General features: G+C 32.3%; 2 protein-coding genes across 6 annotated transcripts; one reads left to right on the top strand and one right to left on the bottom strand.

Moving 5' to 3' along the window:
* The first annotated feature begins 8,748 nt into the window (after window positions 1-8,748).
* Window positions 8,749-11,939, top strand: LOC123208357 (protein DETOXIFICATION 24-like). Of its 5 annotated transcripts, none has more exons than XM_044625814.1 (9): window positions 8,759-8,949; window positions 9,114-9,364; window positions 9,453-9,994; window positions 10,300-10,386; window positions 10,594-10,650; window positions 10,752-10,990; window positions 11,068-11,186; window positions 11,283-11,369; window positions 11,704-11,939. In XM_044625814.1, the coding sequence occupies exons 2-9, from the start codon at window positions 9,119-9,121 to the stop codon at window positions 11,800-11,802; spliced, it is 1,476 nt and encodes a 491-aa protein (XP_044481749.1). In that variant the 5' UTR covers window positions 8,759-8,949; window positions 9,114-9,118; the 3' UTR covers window positions 11,803-11,939. The 5 variants fall into 5 exon arrangements, with proteins under 5 accessions (XP_044481751.1, XP_044481749.1, XP_044481750.1 ...); XM_044625815.1 differs by having other exon boundaries at window positions 9,090-9,364; XM_044625813.1 differs by having other exon boundaries at window positions 9,068-9,364.
* Window positions 11,940-22,340: 10,401 nt separating this feature from the next.
* On the bottom strand, window positions 22,341-27,193 carry LOC123208356 (ELMO domain-containing protein A). The gene is made up of 9 exons (XM_044625812.1): window positions 26,881-27,193; window positions 26,699-26,801; window positions 25,604-25,716; window positions 25,346-25,414; window positions 24,589-24,704; window positions 24,436-24,490; window positions 23,131-23,251; window positions 22,769-22,911; window positions 22,341-22,633 (listed from the first exon to the last, which is right to left on the bottom strand). The coding sequence occupies exons 1-9, from the start codon at window positions 27,019-27,021 to the stop codon at window positions 22,532-22,534; spliced, it is 963 nt and encodes a 320-aa protein (XP_044481747.1). The 5' UTR covers window positions 27,022-27,193; the 3' UTR covers window positions 22,341-22,531.
* Between the last annotated feature and the right edge of the window lie 341 nt (window positions 27,194-27,534).

Genomic DNA, 27,534 nt, shown 5'->3' with positions numbered 1-27,534 from the left:
TTTTAATTCATATATGTGTGTATCATTCTTCAATGTTTTTATGAGTCTTTTACTAGTCTAATATGTGTATTTGTTGGGTTGTATGAGTTAATGATCTTACCTATCAGTGTATGTTAACACTTGAGTTTTTTTTTTTTGTGATTTTTTTTATTTATTTTGCATCATTAGTGTGCAGTTATATGTTTCCTTAAAAGTGTGTCATTGCATAAGTTGTCTACTGTTACATCAGCTAGAAACCTCGGGGTGCAATGCTACTGGCACGAGAGATGAAGGCTTTTACGTTTAGTCCCTAAGGTGTAACAAAAGCCTTGTAACAATAAGGCAATCTATAACAATGGCACACTTTAGTGGTTATTAGATGCCTATATTTTGCATGTTGATTCTTCTATAACTGTAGTCTCTTTTTTTTTTTTAAGTATCTATATTTTCATTTTTTCTTAATAACTTTTCCTTTTTCAGGTTTTTTTTTTTTTCTATTTATTCTCTCATGAAAAACTCACCAAATATCACTGTTGACTCAAACCCTAATAGAAGTCAGACTGCTTCTATCACTCCTGGCTCTTCCACTTTTTCCTCTAGCCTTTAGTTTATCACACCAAAACTTGATAGAACCAATTATAGCTTCTGAAGGTCTCAAGTATTATTTTCTGTTGAAGCTCATGATCTAGAGAGTCATCTCTTAGGGTATACACCTTATCCACCACCTTTCATACAAGTTCCTGTAACTTAACCAAATGAAGTCCTCACTGTCATCCAGAGGCCTAACCCTGAACATGCTATCTGGCAGAAGTTAGACAAGCAACTAGTTAGCTGGTTGTTATCTTCCATCTCAACTAGCATGTTCAGAGTTATATCTAAATGTCATTATGCTCATGATCTTTGGGTTACCTTAGAGAATGAATTTCATTCTAAGTCCAAATCCTAACTCCTACATATTAAGACTTTACTTCAGACCATTAGGAAAAATAATCTTAGCATAAATGAGTATGTTACTCAAATGAAAGAATATGGGGACATACTTCTTTCTGGAGGATAAAATGTTACTGATGAAGAACTTTTAAATCATATATTAGATGGGTTAGACTCTGATTATAATCTAATTATTGTCATGTCAAATTCTAGGCTAGAGTCAAAATTTGACAAACCAACTCTGCAAGATGCTTAATATCATCTTAAAAAACATGAGTTGAGGCTTAAGAGAACTCAACAGAGTCTGAACAACAATGTGTCTCTTGAATTTCATACTGCCAACTCTGTCAGTCTTGTGAAGTAGTTTGACCAAACCACGGGTTCTATTAACATGGTCCAAACTCCCACTCATCAGCAACATCCATCCCTTTTACATTCTACACAGTCTATCCCATACAACAACATACCATTTTAGTATCATACTTTTCATAGTTTCAATCACTCAAATTCATAGTATCCCATTCCTTCTCCACAATCACCCAATCTTCCTACACCATTGTCCTACAACCCTTCTCCAGGATCACGACCTTCATTACTACCTGGTCACTCTTTTGGCCATCCCTTCAATTCTGGTTTTCCCAAAGGTAGAGGATATGGTAAAGGCAAAGTGATTTGCCAAATCTATAATAAATCTAGTCATCTGGCTCTTTATTGCTATTATAAGAATAGTAATCCTTATAACAATCAACCTGTTCATCCTCAGTTTTATCCTGGTGCTATGAATACTTCTTCTCCTACCTATACATACAATAGTGTTTCCTCTTATCCCTACTACCCCTCAGCTCCCCATACATCTTATTATACATCAACACCTACTCCTCAATCCATTTTTTCCCAACCTCTAACACCAAAATATCCAACTACCCACACTCTACCTCTACCAATTACCTCTGGTGCTCATCAAGCTTACTTAACTCATAATCCCTCTCCTATCAGACCTTCCAACTCATTTCTTATTGCTTCTGCTCACTCTGCCTCTACCATAATAACCCCTTTTACTGTTCAAAATACTGCCTAGTTTATAGATTCAGGTATAACTGATCATATCACTTCTGATCCCACTCAGTTGGTGAATTGTTCTCCTTATCAAGGTCCTGATCAACTTCAAGTAGGAAATGGTGACAACTTGAAAATATCTCACATTAGTCAACTCTCATTCCCTAGCCTTTTTCATAATAAAGCTCTATATCTTAAACATATACTGTGTGTATAAAAAATTATGAGAAATCTTCTTAGTATCTCCAAGATCACTAAAGACAACAATGTTTCTGTTGAGTTTTCTACTGATCAGTGCGTCAATCATGATAAAATGAGTCATACTGTCTTATTGCAGGGCAAACTTAAAGATGGTCTTTACCAATTATCTGTTCCCAAGCTGTCTGACCATTCTGTCATACTTGATCATACTGATGTTTCAATTGCTTCTGTTTTTTATTTTCACAAGCCATCACATGCCTTCATGTCTACAGCTGATACTATACTATTGAATACTACTAGTTTTAGGAATTGTAATGACTCAGACAAGAACAATTTTTCAATATGTCATGTTAATCGTCTTGATGCTGATAAGGATTATCATGCTACTGATTATTCTTCTACTATTTCCCCAAACATTACTAATTTTAATAAAAACTTATTTTCTACTGATCATTGTTTGATGCCTAACTGTCATAATTATCCTACTCATGTTTTCTCTTGCAATGTTGTTGGTCTTAAAAAAGATGTGATATCTGATTGCAATAATTTGTCTTCTTATACACTGTGGCACACAAGGCTTGGACATCCCCATTCTAAGATAGTTTCCACTGTTATTAAACTTGTTAATCCATCTCACATTACTTTTTCTTCAAAACCCTTTTGTAATGCTTACCAATATGGAAAACTCACTCAAAATTCTTTTCTTGTTTCATCATCAAAAGCTTCACAACCCTGGAGTTAATTCATACTGACCTTTGGGGACCTTCACCCATTCTTACCACAGAAGGTTATAGATACTACATTCATTTCAAAAATGACTATTCTAGATTTATCTAGATTTTTCCTTTAAAGCTAAAATCTGAAACTACTTCTGTTTTTCAAGCCTTTCATCTTCTTGTTGAGAGACAATTTCGCGCTAAAATCAAATATGTCCAATCAGACTGGGGAAGGGAATACAGGCCTTTACTGCATACCTTCAGCAACATGGGATCATCTTTAGACACTCGTGTCCTCATACTCATCAACAAAATGGCAGGGCTAAAAGAAAACACAGACATATTGTTGAAATAGGGCTCACTCTTCTTACTCACAATGGTATGCCTCTTCGTTTCTGGTGGCATGCTTTTCAAACCTTTATTTATCTGATCAATCAGCTTCCTTCATCTATTCTAAGTTTTAAATCTCCCTTCCAAGTCTTGTTTCACAAATTACCCAACTATTCCATTCTTAAAGTTTTTGGTTGTGTTGTTTTTCCTTTCTTAAAACCTTTTCATGCTGATAAATTTAACTTCCACACTGAGAAATGTGTTTTTGTTAGATATAGTCCATACCATAAAGGGTACAAGTGTCTTAACTCCTCTGGCAAGATTTATATAGCTCAGAATGTCAAATTTAATGAATCTAAATTTCCTTTTCATCATGATCCAAACTTTCATACAAGTCATTCCTCATCTCCCATCACTAATACTGTTTCATTTTCCTCACCTACTCTTATTTTTCATTTTCCTCTTCTTTCATTAGCACTCTTCTCTTCCAATTTCATACATGATACTATATTCACACCATCCATTCCTATCTCTTCTCTTACTATTCCTTTTCCTTAAACTTCTGCTTCTTCTCCATTGATTTCTTCTAACCCTCTTCCTCATACAATTACTCATGATCATACCTTAAGATCATTCACTCTTGTTCCTTCTCCTACCTCTTCTTCTCTTGTACCTTCTGTTTATTCTCCATTGTTTTCTTCCAGTTTTCTTCCTCATATAGTTACTCTTTCTTTTTCTTCCACTATTGCTCCTTCTTCATCTATAGGTTTCAAGTCTTAGAATTTTGACTTTGTACCTCAACCTCTTCTTACTAATCTTCACCTAATGCTTACTAGATCCAAAACTAGTCATTTACCCAAACCTAAACAGTGCATTACTTCTCTGGCTGCTCGATCTTCTTCCCTCTATGGTCTCACTGCATCTGTAAATCCTTCCATTTATACTGAACCTCAAACTGTCCATAAAGCTCTTGCTCATACTACCTAGAAGCAGGCTATACAATCTGAATATGAAACTCTTGTTAAAAATAATACTCGGTCTGTTATTCCTTGGTCTGCTCAAATGAATATTGTTGGATGTAAATGGGAGTTCAAGGTCAAACATAATCCTGATGGCAATGTTCATAGATACAAAGCCCGGTTAGTTGCAAGAGGTTTCAACAGACACTTGACATTGATTACTTTGAAACTTTTACTCCTATTGTCAAGTCTGCTACTATTCGGGTCATTCTCACAATTGTTGTTAGTTATCATTGGCATATTAGACAAGTTGATGTTAATAATGCTTTTCTCAATAGTGATCTCTCTGAAACTATTTTTATAAGTCAGCTTGAAGGTTTCATTCATCATGATTCTTCTGCCCAGTATGTGTGCAAACTTAATAAGGCTTTATATGGTCTAAAACAAGCTCCTAGAGCCTAGTTTGATAAGTTAAAAACTGCTTTTTTGTCTTGGGGATTTCTACCTTCAGTTACTGACACTAGTCTTTTTATTTACAAAGCTGATCAGGCCATAGTTTATATCCTTGTCTATGTTGATGATATATTACTAACTCGTAACGAAAACTCCCTTATAGACAATTTTATTTATATATTGCATAATCAATTTGCATTGCAAGATCTAGGATTCTTACATTTCTTCTTGGGTTTTGAAGTCACTGAGACTTCGAATGGTTTACATTTGGCTCAAACTAAATATGCTAAAGATCTTCTTCGTAAAGCCAACATACATGACTCTAAACCTTGTTTTACTACTATCACTACTGACACCAAGTTATTCCCTATTGATAGTGCTCCTTATGATCACCCTGCCTTGTATAGGAGTTTAGTTGGAGCTCTCTAATATCTTACTCTCACTAGACCTAATCTTTCATTCTCAGTCAATAAATTAGCCAGTTTTTACAAGCTCCCACCCAATTACAATGGAAAGCTTGTAAACATGTACTAAGATATATTCAAGGAACCCTTAATCTTGGTCTCTTATTTGCTCCTACCTCAAATCTTCAATTGGAATGCTATTATGATTCAAACTGGGCCAGTGATCTTTATGACAGAAGATCCACAATTGGGTACTGTCTGTTTCTAGGTACCAATCTCATTCAGTGGTGCACTAGAAAATAAAGAGTAGTGGCATTATCTTCTACTGAAGCTGAGTATCATGCTCTTACCCACACTGCCACTAAGGTAGCCTGGATCAGGACTCTCTTTACTAAGTTAGGACTTCACATCCTAACTCCTCCTATTATCTGGTGTGATAATCAGAGTGCTTTGGTCTTGTCTTCTAATTCTGTTTTTCATGCTCGAACTAAACATATAGAAATTGATGCCTATTATATAAGAGACCAAGTGGCTGCCAAACATCTCATTGTTCAATATGTTCCCAATGATCATCAGAAGGCTGATATTTTGACAAAAGCCTTGCCTGCTCACAAATTTGAATATTTTTAAAATGCCTTACAGGTATCTTCTGTTATCCTAGAATATAGATCTCCCTGAACAAATTTTCCACTATGGTGTCTCCTTCAGGATTGAATTATTGTCTCTTCTTATCTCAAGTTTATTATTTCTCTATCTCATCTTTATTTTTTTTTCTTCCTAATATTGTTCGTTTTGGTTCCTTTGGCAATTTTCTGCTTTACATGAACAGTAACTTCGACCTCTATAATAACTTTGGTTCTGTCTCTTTATTTCTGTGTTGTCTGTCTGGAGTTCAAAGTTTCCTTTTTTTTGCATGTTCTTTATCTTTAGTGTTACAAAATTCTCTATCCTTATAGTCTTCTTTCTGTGCCTTTTTGCTGGACTTTCTAAGTCTGTCTAATTGTTGAAGACCTCTACACTTTTGTTACCAATCTCTGGTCATTAACGTTCCTTTGATTCAATCCTGAGTTGTCTGAGTTTTTTGTTGGTCTCTCTTCTTATATGCAATTTTTTTTATTTCTTCTTCACTGCTCACTTCTCTTATTTTCTTTTTGAATCAAGAATTTATCATTTATGTCTCTCTTGTATCTTTTTTTTTTGTCAGAACTTCCTTTCTCCTTCTCTTCTTGGTTACTCTGAGTCTTCGATAGAAAGGAGAAAATTGGTGAGTATCAAAATAGAGAGAGACAGATGTCAATCAGGTGAGTATCAAAATAGAAAAAAGGAGAGGTCAATCTTTTAAAAAAAAAAGAGAGAGAGAATCTTAAAATAAGAGAGAGAAAATGGCATCTGGAAAAGTGAGTGAATAATATCAAAATAGTGAGTGCCTATCACAGAAAGCAATTTTAATAGGAAAGAAATTTTAGGATTGGTGCTTATGAAAAAAAAAAAAAGAAAAGAAAATGAGTGCAATAAACTCAAAACAGAGGCAGTGCAAATGATTACTGTGAGAGAAGAAAATAAGAAATTACAGTAGAGTTTGTTGTTTTGAAATTTTTTGTCTGCCAACACTAATAGAAGTTGGTAGTGACATTATTCTCTACTTGTCTGTTAAAAAAACAGAAGAAGAGGGAAAATTTGTTTTAAAAAAAAGGAAGAAGAAAAGAAGAAGAATAAAAAAGAAACAAAAAAAAAAAGCAGCAAAATGTATATAATAAAAAAAAAGAGCAAAAAAGAGAGATTTTGTAATCTTCTTCCAAAAAAAAAAAAAAGAGGTGTAAAGCAAATCATTTTTTTTTTATGATCACTTGGCATTGTAGATAGTATGGATATAAAAACAGAGTACATAGTAAGAGTTTTTTTTTCTTTTTTTTTATCATGCCTAGGAGGATATTATACTCTATTTGTCTGTCTGTCTTTTGTTGATATTATTTCTTGCTTTACAAGGTTTGACTTATATGTCTACATTCTAGTTCCATTTTTTTAGAGTGTATGGCTTACCCCTTTTTTGACAGTACAAAATTATGGTTTTATTCAAGTATTATGTTTTTCTTAGGAATATGTTCTTTCTTGTTATTTCTGTTTATTCATTGTATCTACCTTTTTGCTTGTAATGACATTATTCTCTACCTGTCTGTTAAAAAAAAAAAAATAAATAAATAAATAAATAAAAGAGAGAGATTTTGTTATCTTCTTCCAAAAAAAAAAAGGAAAAAGAAAGAGAGAACAGAAAAGATGAGAGAACTTCTTGTTAAAGGTACATAATTTTTTTCAGAGCTTTAGAGCATCCAGAAGGGCACTCAGAGATTTTCCAGAAATAGAGGGCAACAACACATAGCTATTGGAGGAGCCTTCAGAAGAATAAAGCATTAGAAGTAAACCATTCAAATTCAAAGCACGTTCAAGACAGTCAGAGCATTCTGAGGTGTCAAGCTTCAAACAGCCTATTGAAGTCTACAAAAGCGAGAAGCCATCCACTACAGATCAGCAAACTTGAACAATTCAGAGAAAGCAACAACACACAACTAACAGAGGAATCTGCAAAAGAGTAAACTATTCGAAAAACTCATAACAGAAGAGGTTCAATTTAAGGGGGCATGTTGGTATATGTCAACAAATGAAATGGTGGGCTAGACTGTAGTGATATAAAACTGAAAGGACAATGCTACACTTCAAGATAACTATGAGGGTCTCTCTGTAATTGTCCCACAAACACATAAAAATACACAATGCCTGTAACAGTTAGGGTTTTCGTATTATTCTTTAAAAATGAAAACACACAGCAGCCTTTTAGAATTCTCTCTATTCTCTCTATGAATATTTGCTTGCTTGATCTATGTTAATGATTTTCTGCTAGTCTAGTGATTTATTGTAAATTTAGCTTTTAAAAATATTATAATATCGATTTTAATTTAAATTTAACTGGTTACATTAATCGAGCATAAGCTCAACCTAATTAAAACTCATCAAATTTAGACTTAGATTTGAGTTTGACTTCCTTAAGTCAAGTTCAACCCAAGTAAGCCTCAACTTGCCCAACTAGACTTATATTCATCTAGTGTCAGATCCTCTTCCTACCAGTCAAATATATATATATAGTGGTCGTAGACTGTTAGGTCTATTTTGTCCTGTCGCAATATGCATGCCTTGTGATCAGTCTGTTTCCTATGTGAACGTAGAAACTTGTACCAAATTGGATTCCGCCACATCTTTGTAGGTCAAAGTCTTGAGGATCCATCAACGCCACGTCTGCTAGATCTGCCAATTCGCGATCCAAATGAGTTGAAATTTGTGTGGTTAATTGAATTAAATGATATGGTTAGCGAAAAGACGTATACTCACAATTAAAGTAGTTCATTAATTGGGAAAATTAGTTAATTCTGGAGATTGGCATTTGATCAATGGATGCTTCAAAAATGATCTTAATTCTTGAGGTAATTCTTTCTGAGAAGCAAGCAAATAGAATAACCAAAGTTTTAGGATCGAAATATTTTATAGTATGAAATTTATAGCTATAATATTTAACATCATACTTACAAAAATTATTTATAAAACTTGCAAATTCTATTGTTCTGTAAGAAATATGACATCTTTTGTCTACCACAAATTTCGCCAACCCTCTTCAGAAATATCCTCATTTCTAAATGATTCGGTGGTCCAGGAAGTTATTAAATGTGGCAGCAAAGGAGTCTGAAAATAGGTTTGGAAGGTGAAACAGTATTTATTGTCTCACATTATATAGGCTATGCACTTTAATTTTTCTAAGAACGGCAGATACAATTGTCCACCCAATTATATACACCACTGATCGTATTGCCTAAGCTTTGGTTGCCTTTGATGGTTTAATTCTGTGCGGCACTCATTTATCTTTATGCCAGTGAGGTATCCATTTTTTCCTTTGTTTTTGCAGTTATTTCTTAAATTGTAGACAATAAACATTAATTTCTACCATCATATGTAGTTTGTAGCGTTAAGTACACAATATAATTGGGTATTTTAGGTAATTTTCTGAAATTGAGAAGACTGTTCTATTTGATGTTTAACATATATCATGGATGATGGAGTGGAAGAAAGGCTTCTGGTCGCAGAAGAAAATGGTAGCAGTCATCTAAAATCCAGGATTTGGAAGGAAACGAAACTCATTTGGCGGATCGCGTTTCCTGCAATAATTACAAGAGTGACAAGTTTTGGACTTATCGTTGTGACGCAAAGCTTTCTTGGACATGTTGATGAAATAGATCTAGCTGCATGCGCACTCGTTCAGAACATTATTCTGCGCTTTTTCGGTGGAATACTAGTAATCACTAAGCTCCTCTTAAGTACATATATATTTGAAAATGAATCAACATATAAGCGATTAAATTTATTTCTCTTCATTTTGGAAGCTGGGAATGTCAAGTGCAACAGAAACATTATGTGGGCAAGCATTTGGAGCCGGGCATTATCACATGATGGGCGTTTTCTTGCAACGATCATGGATAGTTGATGGTGTAACAGCGACAATTTCGCTCCCAATCTTCATTTTCACGAAGTCAATTTTAAAACTACTTGGGCAGAATGAAGAAATAGCAGAAGCTAGTGGCTCCATATCTCTATGGTTGATTCCATTTGTATATAACTTTGTATTTGGTATGACCATCCAAATGTTCTTACAAGCACAACTCAAAAATATGGTAATTGGATGGCTATCTTCAATTTCTTTTCCACTTCACGTGCTTTTATCGTGGTTGTTTGTGAGCAAACTTGGGTTAGGGGTTGGTGGTGCAATGGCCTCACTCAATTTATCAGCTTGGTCTGTGGTTATTGGAGAGTTTGTGTACATTTTTGGTGGTTGGTGTCCTCATTCTTGGAAAGGATTTACTACAGCTGCCTTCACTGATATCTTCCCTGTTATAAAGCTCTCTCTATCCTCCGGTGTGATGCTCTGGTAAGCTTTTTGCCTTTTTTTCTTTTTTAATATGATGTCAACGCGTTTTTTAAAAAAAACAATTATCTTTTTAAGGTTATTTGAGGTACATTATTTGTACATTTTTAGTATAAATTTATGTATATAAATAATGTTTTATTATATATTAAATAATTTTAAATTAAAAATAAATTCAATTTATGTATTAAAAATATATAGCATTATTACAAAAAATATAGACTATAATTGACTAAAACATTAAATAAAGTCTTTCTCACGAGAGAAATATTAAGAGCCGTATAAATGTTATCCTTTTATCTGGACAGCTTGGAGCTCTGGTACTACTCAATCCTAGTCTTATTGGCTGGTTACCTGAAAAATGCTACCGTCGCTATATCTGCTTTCTCTATTTGGTAAGAATGATATGTATGTTCCTTATATGCTGTTTGACTATAAGCTAAATTATTGTTTTTTTTTTTTTTTTAAAGCAATGCCATTCTACAATGATCATTTAAATATAGAATTTGTATATAAAATTGATGTGGTAAAAAATATATATATAAATAAATGTTAAAAATTAATAACAAGCTATCATAATGCATGCTTGCTTCTTTTTGCAGCCTCAATGTGAGTGGACTTCAATTTATGATCTGCCTCGGCTTCCTTACTGCTTCATGGTACGTTCAATTGGTAAATATATTTATCTCAAGTGTTATACACCTATTAGTCCATTTAACGTTGAATCCTTTGGCCACTGCTTTTTTTTTTTTTTTTGTAGTGTTAGGGTGTCAAATGAGTTGGGAGGTGGAAACGCTAAAGCAGCAAAATTTTCCATTAAAGTTATAACGATGACCTCCACATTTTTTGGAGTGTTACTTTTTGTCCTTTGTTTGGCCTTTGGTCGTCAACTTTCATATTTGTTCAGTACTAGTGAAGAAATTGCAGACGCTATATCAGAATTATCCGTTTTCCTTGCTTTCTCAGTTTTGCTTAACAGTATTCAGTCAGTTCTTTCAGGTAAAACTTATTAAATTATTCCGTAAATTTAATGTTCGAAAAAGAAAAATTAAGTGTTATGTTATTGTGTTCATCAGGTGTGGCTGTAGGTGCTGGATTTCAAGGTGTGGTTGCATTTATTAACTTGGGAAGCTACTACTTGATCGGAATTCCAGTAGGATACTTGCTGGGATATGTGCTGAATCATGGAGTTAAGGTGAGAATTAAAATAATTTAAACAGCTGAAAATTTGAAATTATTCAAGCTAAATAATAAATGTGAATCACAGTCCGATGTGTTAAAAAACTGACAGGGCTTGTGGGTTGGATTATTGGCCGGTGTGGCATTGCAAATAATTATTCTTTCATACGTTGTTTGGAGGACAGATTGGGATGAGCAGGTACATATCTATTACATCCTTCTTCATGAAAATTACACAATTACCATTCTACCATTCTTTCATTTTACTCCTACATATATGTTCTCACTTGCGATAGCCAAGTTTGTAGAAAACTTCATCTTAGAGAAGACAAAGATATGAAGCACTGTTAATTTTATACGTTCTTTTAGAGACATTTAAATAAAAAATGCCCTAGTAATAAAAAAATGTGTCTTGCAGTAAATTTCTGAATTTTTGAGATGGGTTTTGTGTTTATCATATTTTTGTATTAATTTAAATGCAAAGTCAAATATACTAATTTAAATGGACTAAATGTGTTTTCTTCCTCTTGTAGGTCGACAAAGCATTCAAACGCATAAATCGATGGCTTCTAAAACCAGCAGAAGAATCTAATCAGAGCTCTATTGGTTCTATTTCTGAAAGTGGAGATTAACTAATCTCTGAGTTAATGACTTTGATAAACCTTTTCTTTTTCCTTAATTATTTCAAAGAAATAACTCCTAGGGAGAAATGAAATTATTCTGATGATGTTTACAATTTTAGAGTGAAAAATAAATCTAACTTGAATTATTTAGTCTGATTGATTTATCTTGAGAAGAAACATATTGTGTTCTTCTCAATCCCAATTTCTTGAGAAAAATACTCCTGCTTGAGATTTCTATGAATTTTAAATTAATGGTATTAGTTTGTTTGGATGAAGGGAAAATAGAGCAAAAGTTAGAGAAAATTTTAATAGAATTAGGAGATTTCTTATAATGTGCACAAAAAATACAAATTATGCATACTAATTAGCACCTCAAGTAAAACGTTACACAAAAGTTGTTCCCTTTAAGTTTGAATGCTTTGGAAATATCCCTTAAATTTTCTCCCTCATATCAACCCACATTCCACTAAAATATTCAAAGAGATTCTTGGAGTCTCAACAAGCTGCGCTCATGCCCTTCTTAGCTACCAGTCAAATGCAAAGTGGTTCTAGAATGTTGGGTTTCGAATCAAAACATAAACATCAAAATCCAAGTCGGTTCTACCACCACCACATATTTGTAGTTCCAACCCTAAATGACATACGGGGCCAATTATAGTGGAGAACTACGTCTGAAAATGATTAAATACTAAAAGCTTTGAAGGGTGTTTTTGTCCTTTTGGTGTATCTATTTTAACAATTAACTAATTTCACAATTAATACTCGAAGGAAGGTCATAAAATGTGATTTGTTTGCTTTTAGAATAGAAACTTGTTTTTTTGACATAATTTGAGTGGTTAATGGTTTTCCTTAACCATGCTAAAAAAGTTATTCATTAGTTGTAAAATTATATTAATGTTGCTAATGTTTAGTAATGCTCAAGATTCAGTTTGTACCATGTAACCAAACCAAATATTTTGCATCAATTATTTTACAGCCAAAAGACAAAGTTTAGTCCATTAACAAAGTTTCACTAATTAACTTTAGAAAATTCAAATACACATTTATCATTTTAATTTTGCTAGTGATTTCTGTTAGTTTAATTATAAATTAATAATTTTCCCTTTTAATAACAAAAATACCTTCATAAATTAATATTTCAAATTATATTAATTTAAAATTTGAAATTGTGTAATTAAATTTATAAAATTAATCTTTAAATAAAAATTATTATTTTGACCGGATGTGATTTCTCAATTTACTGAATTAAAGATAAAATATATGACTTAATTGTATTACATTTACTTGAATTAGAGTTTCTTGTAAACTATAACATTCCAGTTCTGGGGTTGAAGAAGGTAGTGAAGAGTCCTAGGATGGTTGTGCTATAGGATAGTTTCTGATTGGATGACTGGGATGATGGCTCGTTTTTACTTTATTTTTTAATTTTTAATTTTTTGTTTCTTGTACATTTGGAATAGATGTTATGGGGCTTGATATGTCCCGATGATTTTTACTGTTGTTGGTTTATTTATTTAGTTTTTTCTGCCATTACGTATACCTTTTTGGTGAACCTTATTAAAATATATTGAGCAATCAGTTTCCATGTTGCACAATGCACTTCAATTTCCAATTGCCGATAGAAAATTAGATAATTGTCAATAAAAAATTAGATAAATGTTATGCCTACACACTTTTATGTATATAAATAGATACATATATGACATGTCATCGTATAATTGAATATCACTTTATCATTAATTCAAAATCATACAATCACATGATGACATATTGTGTATATATCTATTTATATACTCAAAAGTGGGTACACATGATTTTATTGCAAAAATTACTAGCATAGATTGTTTTGGCATAGGTAGAGGTGGCGGTGGATTAGGTTGGCTCTCGAGAGGCCTTCCCAACCCATGGGCCAAGCTGGCTCTAGCGAGGCCTTCCCAACCCCATGGGTCGGGTTGGTTCTAAGGCTCGTCTGCACAATAACGGACTTTACAAGTCAAGTCGATCCATGGAAAGTATAGGGTCCACGACTTGCCCCGATATATAACGGGTTAGGTTGAACAATACAGTAACAAATTGGCCTAGAATTTTTTTTAAAAAATAATTAAAAAATTATTTTTTAAAATTATGTTTTTTAAACCATTCTTCAATTATTAAAACTGATGACAATACCTCAAATATTTTATTAATAATTTCTCACTTATGGTGAAGGAATATCATGGTTACATCATAAAAAATGTTATAATATAGTACAAATAAATTAATTTATATCTTCTTAAATATTTTGATTAGTTAAATTAATATGAAAATAAAATTATGAACACAGAGAATTATTGTTGGCAGAATTTGCTATATAGCAGAATGACTTATGCCCTTAAATTATTTTTATATATATGACAACAATAACAGGTCGAGTCAGCCATGGGCCTATTGCCTAAACCCACAGCAAACCCTTACAACCCATGGGCCAGGCCCAACCTACTACTAGAGTGGATCAGATTCTATCATGTCAGGTTTTTATCGCTACCTTCGGGCTGGTGTGACCTAATAAATGCCTTTTAAGCATAAGTATAATTTTGGAAACACTGTCGATAATGGAATTAATGGGCTTTTGCACTCACACGTATGTGGGCTAATTAGACTTCAATATACACAACCTATATTATTCTATTTTGCATCCAATGAGGACATTGTTTGATTTGGAAGGATTAAAAAGGTCATTTTGAAACTAGAAAACTTAGGATAGAATTTTTATAGATTTTTTTTTTAGTTTTTCTTTTCCTTACATTATATCAATAGGTTGCATATGCATTTAAATCTAGACATATAGGCATAAATTCATATACGGTCATGATAGTTGCATATAAAAATTGCATTAGCAGTTAATACAACTGTACATAATTACATAATAAAGTAAAAATTTCTTTTAACCCAATGTTTTTTGCTTATAGGAACTAATAAAGACCTAGCCATAAAAGACATATGACAACCAAAAATTCTCTTTCCAAATTATTTTACTCGAAAGGTCAAGGGTACAAAGGTGTTCAAAATTGGCAAAGAATGGAGCAAGACTAGGCATTTCCACTAGAGATCACTTTTATGCAATCAAATTCCTAGGCCATGAGTGCTTACTTAGAAAAAGCCTATATGTGCATGAGTAAACTTTCTAACACCTTATCAGTCCTAGAACTCGACTTGGTAATCCTTTGAGATGAAATCATAGGTATCCATACTGAGAGGAACATGATATAAGCATCATTTCTTTCATAGCCCAAAAAGCCAATTGTTTATATGACCTTCCACAGTCCATATATGTACATGACCATTTGCTAACCTTAAACCTTACTTGCATACAAATAGGCCATGCAAATTTAATTAGCATGGATATAATAAGTCTTACCTTGATCACATAAGAACCTAATTACGGCAAGAACTACACATAACCTATATTACAAAACAATGAATTGAGGAAAAGCTCACCACAAAACAACCTTAGATACGCAAGAAAATAAGTTTTGGGGAGAAGAAAAAGGGGAAGGTAGTTTGATTAAAAAAAAAAGGAAAAAAAATTGCCTCTCCTCTATGAAGAGAAGAAAAGAAGAAGACATGAGCCCAAAAAGCAAAAAAAAGGGATTTTCTTAAACACTACCACTCACAAATGAAGTGTTTGAATCTTGTTCTCAAAAAGGTGCTTATGCGTTTGTATAAATTATTCCTTATCCAGTTCATTTCATAGCGAAACCACTCTGACCACGTTACAACCAAAGGAATGACCTATTGATTTTTCAATGTGTGAAACCTACATTAGTGGAGATAGGAAGCATGGTCTTGCCTATAAGGCTTGGGTTGCATTAGCACTAAGAGGTCATGATAGTGTATTGGGTGTATAAATGCTTGATTTGAAGTGCAACGGCCTAGGTTGTGATGGTTGTAGGGAGTAATTTTTGGGTTAGATTAAGCTATAATGTTACCAACCAAGTTGAAATCGCATACCAACGAATATGACCCCTTTCAAGAAATTTTCTTATCAAATCGTATCTCCTAGTTGTTCTAAATACTTACATGTCTAAGTGATATTGTTTGAATAGTGCAACCCTATTTTTTATCTTCACTTTCTATTTTTCTTAAGGACAAGCAAAGATTTAAGTTTAGGGAAAATTTATTGCACTTAATTTTTACATTTATGTCATGACCTAAATTTGTAAAATTATGAACATTTTGTGTAGGATAATTTAGATTTAGTGTTTATTTTATTTTACTTTTTGTAATTTTATGATTTTATTTCATTTTCTATTTTTGTAGGAAAATAAGGAAAATGAGCGTTAAAGAAAAAGGAAAATATCAAAATTTCAATCGCATTAGGAAAGCAACAGCCACACACAAGAAGATTACTATTTTGACTAGGAGATAGACGTGTCATAGAAAGGTAAAGTAGCAAATATTACACGATACTAGACGAATCTAGGTGAATCTAGAATTCTTACTTCCACATAGACAATTGGATTAAACTATAAAAGATTACTTAGATGCACATACGAGAGTTTGTCTTTTTGCATACTAAACCACCAACATATACTCCTACTTTCTAAACTTTTATATGCCACAAGGAGATGAATTGAATATAGACTGAAAATAGTAGAAGCAAAACTAAGGACGACATATACAATAATCCGAGCAGTGATATGAGCGATAAAGTAATGATTTTCTCACTCTTAGGTTTACTATTATGAGTTTTGACATTTGATACTGTAATTATATAAAAATTATGAGTGGCTAAATTCTTTATTATAGGGATTATGAGGGATCCTTCAATCCCTATGAACTTTCAATATTTATTATTATTTTTAATATTAAAAAATTTCATTGATGTTTGATTTAAAGACCTAATTTTGCACATATCAGTAGGTTCAAATAAACTAGCAAAAGTTAGATGTGAAATTAGTTCATGGATTGATTGAACTTGGAACCTTGATACTAGGGATAGATCAAATCCTTGTAGGATCGATATCTATTATACTACTTGTTGACTCATGTATTATGAGCGAGACACAACAAGGTAATTATGTAGAATCACTTTATTGAATGAAACTTATATAATAGGATAAGTGTAACAACCCACCTTGAATATCCTATCATTCGAGGTAAAGTATTGCTAAAATCTATTATACATGATTGATATTTTTAAAATAAATCAATTAATCTTAACCAAACATGCACAAGTATCATCTAATCTAAATAACCTCAAAAGTCTTTATTAAGACTACATTAAGCTAGTGTCAAACTAGGCAAATTGGTTCCTAAGAAATTCTGACAATCTTAAGTCTAGGATCACATATACCATTATCCATTAAAAGAATATATTTCATAAACACTAGAGTTACCATCTATATGAAATTCTCTTGACGGATCAGTCTACTACACATGTTTCCAACATGCACCTATGTGTTGCAACAAGTTGATACCTATAACCTCAACAAGTAAGATCTGTCACTATGTTTTGGTAGAATCATTCAACACTATGATAGTCTTATCATATTATATATGTCCTTAATTAGGATAATATTGATCCTACAAATATTTTTAGATTGGCTACCATACGTGCTTATAAAGTCCTCATAATCAAATATCATGTTGATCCCTTAACACGGTTTTACAGAGTCATACATGTAAACATATACACTTATAGATAAAGATGGTTACTTGAATGTTCAAACATGACTCTCTATGGATTTATATCATCAAGAAGATTGGCTCTATAATACTTCAATAACTATAAACATAACTATAAAAAGATATGAAAAAAGAAGGCTTAAAATTTATAGTGGTATATAACTTTTCCACCCAAACCTTCTATGTCTACTTTTTCAAGCTAAAGAGATAATAACTCTTTATAGTAGTTAATTCGAGATTACACCCAACAATAATAGATGATTTGAAATTTCACCCACAAACAATAATTTTACGGGATTTCGCCTAAAAAAGATTGAATATAAGAAAGTAAAATGAGGATGTCTTTAAAGGCTATTTCAAAAGATTAAGTGCTAGAATTTTTCTCAAGGATATGAAATATATGCTTAGAAAGAGTGTGTAAAAGGTTTTATACAAAAGCAATGTGTGTAGGCTTGATTAAATATGATCTCTGACATTTTTCGACTTAAATTGATTTGTTTATATTGATTTCATGTGTTAGAAACGTTGAAATAGTCATTGGACTCAAAAGAGTAGCCATTGACATCTAAAATGGCATTTTCTCTTGAAATACATAGATGTACAAGTGTGCAACTCATGTGCATGGTCATGTTTGTCCACCCAAACGATTGTGCATATAACATGCATGGTCGTAGATTGTTTCATATGATGATTCTACAAAAAATACATACATACATACATACATACATACATACATACATGTATGTATGTATGTATGTATGTATGTGTGTATGTATGTATATAGTAATTTGAATACCTCACATGCACAAAAATATGTAAGCTTGAAATTTGGCTTATGTGCGATCGTGCATACCTCTTATACTAGCATGTAGTCAATTGATGACTTAGCTTTGACTTAAACAAAATGCATGACTTCTTATGCACACTCCTCTTGATCATGACGCTTTTATTAGGCATGCACAGATATAAAGGTTTCGAATGCATAGATGTAAATCAAATGTTAACTTTTTAGGAATTGACTTGAACATGTTGATACACAAGACTTGTTCTTGACTCTTCATAAAACTATGCATGGGCGTGCATGTATCATACACATGAGTGTGCAACATTTATTAACCAAAATCCCTGTTAATTGAACTGAGGCATGAACGGGATGTGGTGCATGGGAAGGCTTGGTCTTGACTAGCCTAGTTTAAGATATGGACAGTCATGCGTCCAATATGCATAATCATGTATCGCATGTCTGATTTATGCCCAAAATTCCAATGGCATGAATGGGATCCACATACAATCCCATACCTGTGCTTGCATAGTTACAAAAGCAATTATGTACAAACATTCATCATATGTGCACGGTCATGCATCACCTTGATACTTGCATTTTTCAAGTTTGATCCAAACTGGTCATGAAATAATTCATGTCTTGGATAAATTAATGCATTTGACCTTATTTTGTTATTATCAAAACACCTTACAGTCTAACAATTTACATGATTTTATGTTTGGTTTTGAGATTGAGTGGACATAAACTAGATTTAGCTTCATTTTTATCATTCAGTATGAAGTAAAATTGATTTGAGATAAAATTCATTTCTTTATGTGACTTTTAGCAATAAGGCAATCCCTAAGTTTCATCGTAAGCTAAGAATTTCACAAATCTTGATACATTATGTTTAATACACTATTTTAGAGTTATAACAAATTCTTAAATAGGAATAGTCTTGTTATACCCAAGAATACGATAACAAATGCATTAGGAAATTTCATTATTACATATTCAAAATTATCCATTCAATTATGTGCGATCCATTATTTGTACTACATAGTTAAATTGTACGTGCCTTAGTAATTCAAACTCAACATTTACATTTGAGATAAAGAGATCTCTATTAGTTTAATTTGTTTTATTTGATTAAGTACTTAATTTATTTAAATACCCATTTTGATAGGCTTAACTTAGCGTAGTTGATTACATAACTCAAATACTTTAATTGATCAATCCTTGTAGGATCAATTGGCTTTTGTCCACATTTTTACTCAATACAATCTAGTATACTTGCTAATAAGAGCAACACTATGTGTAAGTATACTTATACGTGTCATCATATAATTAATGTTACTTTATTATTAATTCAAAATCACTCAAATATATATATCCTAAACTGAATCCAAACATGGGTTAGCTCAAGTTCAATTTGAAAGGTTTTAGAGGTGGCTTGAGTTCATCGAACCAATATTAAGGAAGGTTTGAGTTTGGCTTGGAAAGAAAATTTGAGGTTCATAACTTGATTCGAGTTTACGGCTCGAATTTAAAAATTCTTAGCTCAAGTTATATACATGTCTTTTTTTTTTATAAAACTCAATCATGTTTTGATATTTTGTAGAAAACATAATCAAATGCCAAAATTTTCATACTACAAACAAAATATTTATGTTTCATAACTCTGGAAACTTAACTTGTAGAAATGTAAGAGTAATTGCATCATAATGAAATAAAATAAAATAAAATTAAGTCTAAGATATTATACAGAGAATACAAGCCACATTCATTGACCCAAATTACAAATACAACAAATCCCATGACATCTACATCTAACAACCCACCATGATCTTTCTCATTTCATCAAACATTCAATTGGTCAAATGCAACCACCATATCAAACAAATTCTATCACAAATCTCTAACAAACTAATTAACAAACAAAGACAATAAGGATTTTGCCATTGAAGATGAAAACTTGAAAACATATGGTAAACCATCCAGTGACAATAAGACAGAGATGCGTAATTGGAATTATGACCAGTGAGACAATGAGAATAAATCTCTAAAAGAGAGAGATAATGGATTTATGTTCGCTTGCTTGTTTTTAGTCTGAAAATGGTGAATTTTGAAGAAAAGAAACAACAATATAGGTTGGATGAAGGTGAGATTTTATGGTTATGTATGTAAAGGACAGAGTCTATGAGAAAAACGTTAAAAGGAAGTAAAAGGGTGAGAGAATGTTAAAGGGAAGGAGGAGCTTTTATATTATATTTACATATGCAACCTTTTATGCTTTCTGAGCCAGCTCCACATGAGCCATGGCTTAGCTCAAATCTAGTCAAGTTGTTACCTAGCTCATGAGCCATTCGAGCCGAATCTTATCTAATTCGAGTTTAGTTCATTTTCTAGCTGAACCGTATATTATAGCTCGAGTTCTATTCGAGTTTGTAAATAACAAACTCAGACATAGCTAAACCAAACCAGCTTAGCTTAGATCCAAGCCTAAATGAACCCTTTAAACATAAATGTCCATAAACCCACCATATTACACATTGTAAAAATGTTTAATATGACCTCTTGTGCATTACATGGTATAATACCAATAGATCTTACCATGCACTACACATAGTAAAATTTCTTAAGGCCTTCATGCATAACAAAAGGTAAACTATCCATAGAAAAAAAAAAAAAAACCCACACATATCACCCTTCGTATAATTTTGTTGAAACTCAATATGTGTCATACATACTAGGTTTCAAATATCCATGGTAGGGTTTTTTTTTTTTTCAAAAAAAAGAGTTTTGTTGAAAGTTGGGGTGAGAGATTTTCGTATTTAATTTAGGATTTTGCCATATAAGTAAAATGATTTTAAAAACTGGATTGGACAAGTTGATCAAATCAATTAAATTATCTCCTAATAGGAAAACAATTATGATTCACTAAAAAACTATTTTGGAAGTTAAACTATATTAGACCGAATTGAATCAGACAATTCAAGTGATTGGATAAAAAAAAACCTGGATTGACCCAATTGCTAATATCAATAGAAAAATCATATTTTTAATTATTATTCAACATGTATATCACCAAACTAAATTTATCTTTATGGTAAGATAATTTAGATTATATGTTAATTATTCATTATTATAAATTGTTTTGAATATTTTTTTTAAAAAGTTTATCCATTCGACTATCAATCAAATGATTTGTCCATCAATTGAATCAAACTAACCCTTTTACCAAATTGACATACACTCCAATTCTAAAAATATTGTGTATAACTTTAGGTTGCTAATTTCATATACATTGTCGTCAATGTGGTTATTTTAGTTACGCGTAAATAATTATTGGGTTATCAATAACATTTCAAATAATTTTACCCAAAATTACAAACAAATAATAATAATAAAAAAATTATATATAATTAATTTTAAGTATTTAATACTCAAATAATACATCATCATATAATTGGATAATTTTGAATTATGAAAATAATAATAATATATAACATAATGAAGTACTATGTAAATAATCACATACTAAAAATTGGAGACACATAACAATACCAAACAAAATGTTTGTGATCTTCATGAAGTTATGTGTAATATGAGCATTAATTGCAAATAACGAAAAATATCTTTGAGAAAATAGCTTCTCTGATAATTGAAATAGAAGCGTTAATGGACTGAACCAAACCTAAAAGACCCGCACAATGGTGTACCATCTAGTTGTCAACCCACAAAATATATAAAACTCACGGCCCAGCCCTATGTATATAAAGTAGAACCAGACCGCACGCCGAGCAGGTAATTTAAAAAAATAATTTTTATATTATAATTATTTTTTTTTTTTTTTTAATCAAATTATGTATAATACCAAGCCCGAGACAGCCCGTAGGCCTGAAGACCAAGCCCAAAACACAGCCCAACAGCCCGCAGGCCTGTCATAGTCTACCACAGTAACAGGCCACCTGCCCAGGCGGGGCTAAAAATTTGTTCTAGCCCATTTTACATGTCTAAATTGAAGTCTGTTCTTTTGAAAGATATACCATTGTCAACATCAAGAAGCTTTAATATAATGAATACATCGAACAGTTTTTCTTTAGGGAAAGAAAAAAAAAAAAAAAGGCACAGCCACGATCTTATCAATTAGTGTTAACACTTACTGAAAGTTACCCATCACAGACCTTATTTTCATGAAATTATACAGATTCCATGTATATGAAACAATAGGAACATACATTAACTAATGAAAGTCTGGAGGGGTGAGGTAAAACGCACTGACGTATTTCAGAGTATATATTTTGATCATCTATTCAACAAAGTATATGCTGGTAAATCTTTCACACTTGAGACATCCTCAAGTGCTAGCTCGCGTTCTAACTGTGTTCTTGTAGACTTCAAAACATCCTGAAAAATGGTAACATAAACAACATAATCATGCAAACATGAAATGGTAGCATATGTTATTTCTAATGAATATACAATTTGTAAAACCAATTGATATTGATATTGATATTGAAATAGGGGATGATGGATGTTCACATTAAATTCCATATACGAAGCCCGCTTGGCAAGCCATTGAGCGTCCATCATTTGGAAGGCTACACAATAAAGGCTGTCAAATGCCATTTCATCTTCCTTCAGAAGTTCCAAGAAACGGATTCCAGCCAAAGAAGATGGCTTCCCTGCACAAAAAACATGGAGAAAATTTATCAGTCAATTTAATTACTAAAATATCGTAACAAATGGCAGAAACACCAAGTGTGTTGACAAAACTTGGCTTTAGAATAAGCTCTTTTTGTCACTGACCAACATTTTTGCACATATCTCAGCCTCTACCAGAATTGAGTAAACCAAAATAGTTACAGCCTTAAATCTCTCTTCTCTTCAGATATATTTATTACCTGATTGGAGATCTAACATTTGTATCAACATAAATGAAATGTTGATTCCAGCTACCGCAAAAGGGTACTCCCACTCGGCTCTCGCTCCGTCTTTTTTATGCAACAAACTCTGAAATGAGGTCTGTTGAATGAAGACCAAATTACTAAATATTAGTTATAATCAGCTTTACCTTCAATATTAGAGCAATAAAAACCTAACTTAATGCCACGAGGAAAGATAACAAAACAATCAAAACCTGCAGTAGGATCCTACACATATCGAACATAAGCAGAACTTAACAACAACTCCAAAAGAACTGATATTAACATCCCTGACAATCGAGTAGAATCTGAGAAAATAGAAGTATTTCAAGATGAACTATAAATATTTATCAACATTTGAGTTTCCTTACCCACCTGTCAACTAGAATACGTTATCCATTTCTTTACAGCCACAAAGAATCAAAACCAGATTTCAATTACAACATATACAGACAGCTATTCACTTCCAATAGCTTAATATGTCTGCAGTAAAACATCCCAATACTCAAACTAATCAAGCAGAGCAGTTATTCCTCAAAAACAAATCAGATATGCACTAAACTTACTTCCAGAGAAAAATACGACTCCCTCATTAGTTCAGAGCATGATAGTAGACTTAGATGTAACTTTCTTATCCAGAATCAGTAGCCAACTAATCATCTTTAATTTCATCTTAAAACCAAAAAATGAAGCCAAAAAAAGGCTCGTTCCAGTACCCAACTCTATAAAAGAAAAAGCTAATGAGCTAAACCAGGTGGTACTTACTGGTGAAACTCCAACTGATCATTATGCAGCCATAATTTTCCATAACCATGGCTTCTCTACAACAAATTCTATCCATAAAATTAGAGAAAAGGGTTTTTTTTTTTTTAAATTTTATTCCTGCTCTAGCATGCTTCCTTTCTATCCAGTATTCTTAAGTGAAATTAGTGATCACATATAACCATTCTCTACTGCATGTCAGTACACAAGTTTATTCTGAAATCTAAATATATATACTTTTTCTATAACTGTCAGCATTATCTTGTTATGACAACACGCATTCTTGTCACGTCCAAATTGTCACAGCAACCTGAAAGATAAATACTATTCCAGGCCTCCATTTTGACAGTTTATTTTAATTTTTGTGCTGCCTCAACTAAGCTTTTTAGTTTCCCTAAAGCAGGTTAAGAAAAAAAAATCCCAATTGCTTCAGATGGAAGAACACAAATAATAAAATCTCAGCTATTTTGAATAAAAATATTTGAAAAAGAAAACTACATCAGTTTAAACCAAGAAACCAACCGGATAATTCTTGGCAAAGAAAATGAGATTCTCCAATGATATAAATCCGCCACCCCTTCAAATAACATTTAGAAAAAAAATGCATCAAAATCCTTTTCAGGTAGCAAAAATGTAACTCAGAATAAGAAATTTAAAATAATTCCCATTTCATACCGAAAATCTGTTGAAGGGTCAGTGCCTTGCCATCCCATTTCTTTCCATAGCTCTGATTTCAGCGCTGGCAAATCCCTACCAGGATAAGCTAACCTCCATAATTGTTTAAGTGCATCCTGATAAACAAAAGTTCAATTTTAAAAGTTATAAATTATGCCCTTAAACATAAGCAAACTGGTCTGTCCTTGTTCTGCAGGAAAATCAAAATCAGTGATCTTCCCAACACAACACATTGTAAGTTCAAAGTCTGTAGAAGAAATAAAAATAGGCAAATTTATAACTTCAACCATTAATTTGGAGTACTTATGATGGGGTTGATTGAGCCAAGTCAAAATAATCGCCTCCCAGGTTGACACACACTCTGATACAATACATGAATCATGGGCGCATCACTTGAGTATTTAACATGTATCTTCATCCATAAATTGTATTGCAATTTCCAAACATGTAAATATAAATCCTCTAGGCATCTAGACTTTGATTTAGCTATCAGGCATAAACTCTTCACTACAAATAGAATTTCAAGTTTTGATAAATAACAAAAAAATTAAAATTGGGTACACAATTGTGTACACACTTATATATGTCATCACATAATTGAGTATTACTTTATCTTTAATTCAAAATCACCCAGTCATGCGATAACACATATAAGTGTGTACACATTCGTATACCCAGGGTGAGTGCACATAGTTTTATTGAAAATATAGAGACCAAATATTAGAAAATTAATAAAATTAAATAGAGAAAAACTTACCTGATGTTCCACACATGATCCATCAAAAGGGACTTCAAGCCTTTGTTGTAGATATCTAAGCCTTTCTTCCTAAATTGACACCAATTAGTAGCATTTAAGTCATATGCATCAGTTTTCTTTTTTATTAAGATTGAGAAATTTAAGTGCAGAAATTTTTAAAACATATATTTTTCTCCACATATTTCAAGGTTAAGTATCACAAATGCCATTCATTTACCAAAGGTAAGAGGCGAAATGCACATCAATACAATATAATACCTGTAGAGGACTAAGTGAAGAAGGAAACAGCTTCTGACTTAGTCCATTTTGAGTGGCAGAAGAGAGAGGCAAAATTCGTCCAATAAGTGATCCAGATCCATAAACAATATTTGCTACGAATTTCAAGTGACCAAAAGTTAGTGAACAGGACACTAAGATATTTCCACAATCAACAATGTTATCAAAAATCATAAAGCACTTAACACCTGACAAGTCATCAAGCATAATTTTTCATAGTAATGGCCAATGTGATTGAAACTAAGCAAAAAAGTAAAGGGCACACAATGCAAATCTACCTTATATCTTAGTTATCACTACACAAATTATACATTGTGTACATAGTTTCTAAAGTGTGTACCTCTTTGGTAAATGTACAATGCCTTGAGAGTAACCTTACCTCATCGTTTGAGCAAACTGCCACCAGTTGGGGACATTTTAGTAATCCGAAGGAAAAAAAGGAAAAAAAGAGTAAACTAAATACATTTGCTTCAAGCAGTCACATATTAATTATTTCTTCTAATTAAGGATTTCTTTTAAAAATAAAATAGGTACAAAATCCTATTAATATCATAACCTAGGAAAATTTCTAAATTTAAAGAGCAAAAAACCCCTAATGCAGATTATAAGAAAATCATGATGAAGATACAATTAAAAAAAATTAAGCAAGTTTCCATAGTAAGAGATGTCCATGGTCAACTAGCAGTTTGAACAACAGAACATATCCAGTCAGCCAACTAAAATCATCAGAGATCATAAGCCACATCTAAACTAAGCCATCTAGACTCTCTTTGCCAACAAATCACATCAAAAGCAATAAACTCATGACTGAAAGTATCATCAATAACAATTTAGCACATTACACCCAAAAACTGAGCTCAATGTGGAATTAATTAAGTGAACAGAAACTACCACAAGTTTCCTAACTATTGAGATTACAAGGTTTGCAGGCACTAGTCTAACACATGCCAAGTGGTTTCTCAATTACCAAAATAAATCTACCATCATAGTTGTCAACAATTGACCGCCAATAACAATAAAGTAACCATCACCAAAAATGACAGCACTAAGAAGATAATCAACAACAGAATGGCATACCTAACCATTGTGCCCATTGCGCAATCAACTGAGAGAAGAGAGAAGTCCAATGCAACCGCTCCATCCTCCTTTGATCATCCCAAATATCATCCACTCTACGTCCCTAATAAACATTTAACAAATTAAATTAAATTGAAAACAAAAATCAACTTTATTATTGGTATTATGTGAGAGAAAAATACCTGAGTGACGGAATCATCATCTTCATAGTTAGATAACAAAGGTTCACTTAAGCTATAGGAATCAGTAGTCTCCAAATGCTCACGATTTCTCCCATCAATATCTCCGTGATGAAGTCGCCGCCTCAAAGTTGTCGATGTCATCAATTCAACTTGCAATTAAGAAAATTCCAAAACCCTAAATGTCTGCTCGTAAACTTAGTCAGCAAGGAACTTTATAGAAGATGGGTTGATTGTCGATAAAGAAAGATAGTAGCACCTAGCTTACGCCAACAGCAAGGTCCGTGGACTGTTTGGCACGAAAGAAAATTGACAGAAGTTGAACTGTAAATGCGCAAATAATTAGAATATTTGGTCACGGTAATAACATTTGAGTTAGTGCGGTCAAAGTCAAACACATTTTTCAGCTTTTAACATAAACTATCAATTACACACAATTAATTAATTATTTATGTAAATGCTACCTTTGGCAACTAAGATTGTGTCTTTTTAACATAAATTATATTATTTTTAATTGCACTTATTTGGTCAAAAATTAACCTTCTATACACTTTATCTAAATTGTGATCATATTCAAGAATAACTCTTTTTTAACTTTAAATCCAACAAAAGTTTTGTCGATTTATGATTCAGTTATAAATTTTACATAAAAGATGG

The sequence above is a fragment of the Mangifera indica genome, chromosome 2 (genome assembly GCF_011075055.1).
Source record: "Mangifera indica cultivar Alphonso chromosome 2, CATAS_Mindica_2.1, whole genome shotgun sequence".
Classification (NCBI taxonomy): domain Eukaryota; kingdom Viridiplantae; phylum Streptophyta; class Magnoliopsida; order Sapindales; family Anacardiaceae; genus Mangifera; species Mangifera indica.
This window is presented reverse-complemented; position numbering and strand designations above follow the sequence as displayed.

Coding starts and splice junctions, on each gene's coding strand:
- LOC123208357 (XM_044625814.1), top strand. CDS start 9,119: ATGGATGATGGAGTGGAAGAAAGGCTTCTGGTCGCAGAAGAAAATGGT. Junction 10,651..10,751: donor GGCTTCCTTACTGCTTCATG/GTACGTTCAATT, acceptor TTTTTTTTGTAG/TGTTAGGGTGTCAAATGAGT. Junction 10,991..11,067: donor TATTCAGTCAGTTCTTTCAG/GTAAAACTTATT, acceptor TGTGTTCATCAG/GTGTGGCTGTAGGTGCTGGA.
- LOC123208356 (XM_044625812.1), bottom strand. CDS start 27,021: ATGACATCGACAACTTTGAGGCGGCGACTTCATCACGGAGATATTGAT. Junction 25,717..26,698: donor GCAATGGGCACAATGGTTAG/GTATGCCATTCT, acceptor TGAAATTCGTAG/CAAATATTGTTTATGGATCT. Junction 25,415..25,603: donor CTTCACTTAGTCCTCTACAG/GTATTATATTGT, acceptor GTGTCAATTTAG/GAAGAAAGGCTTAGATATCT.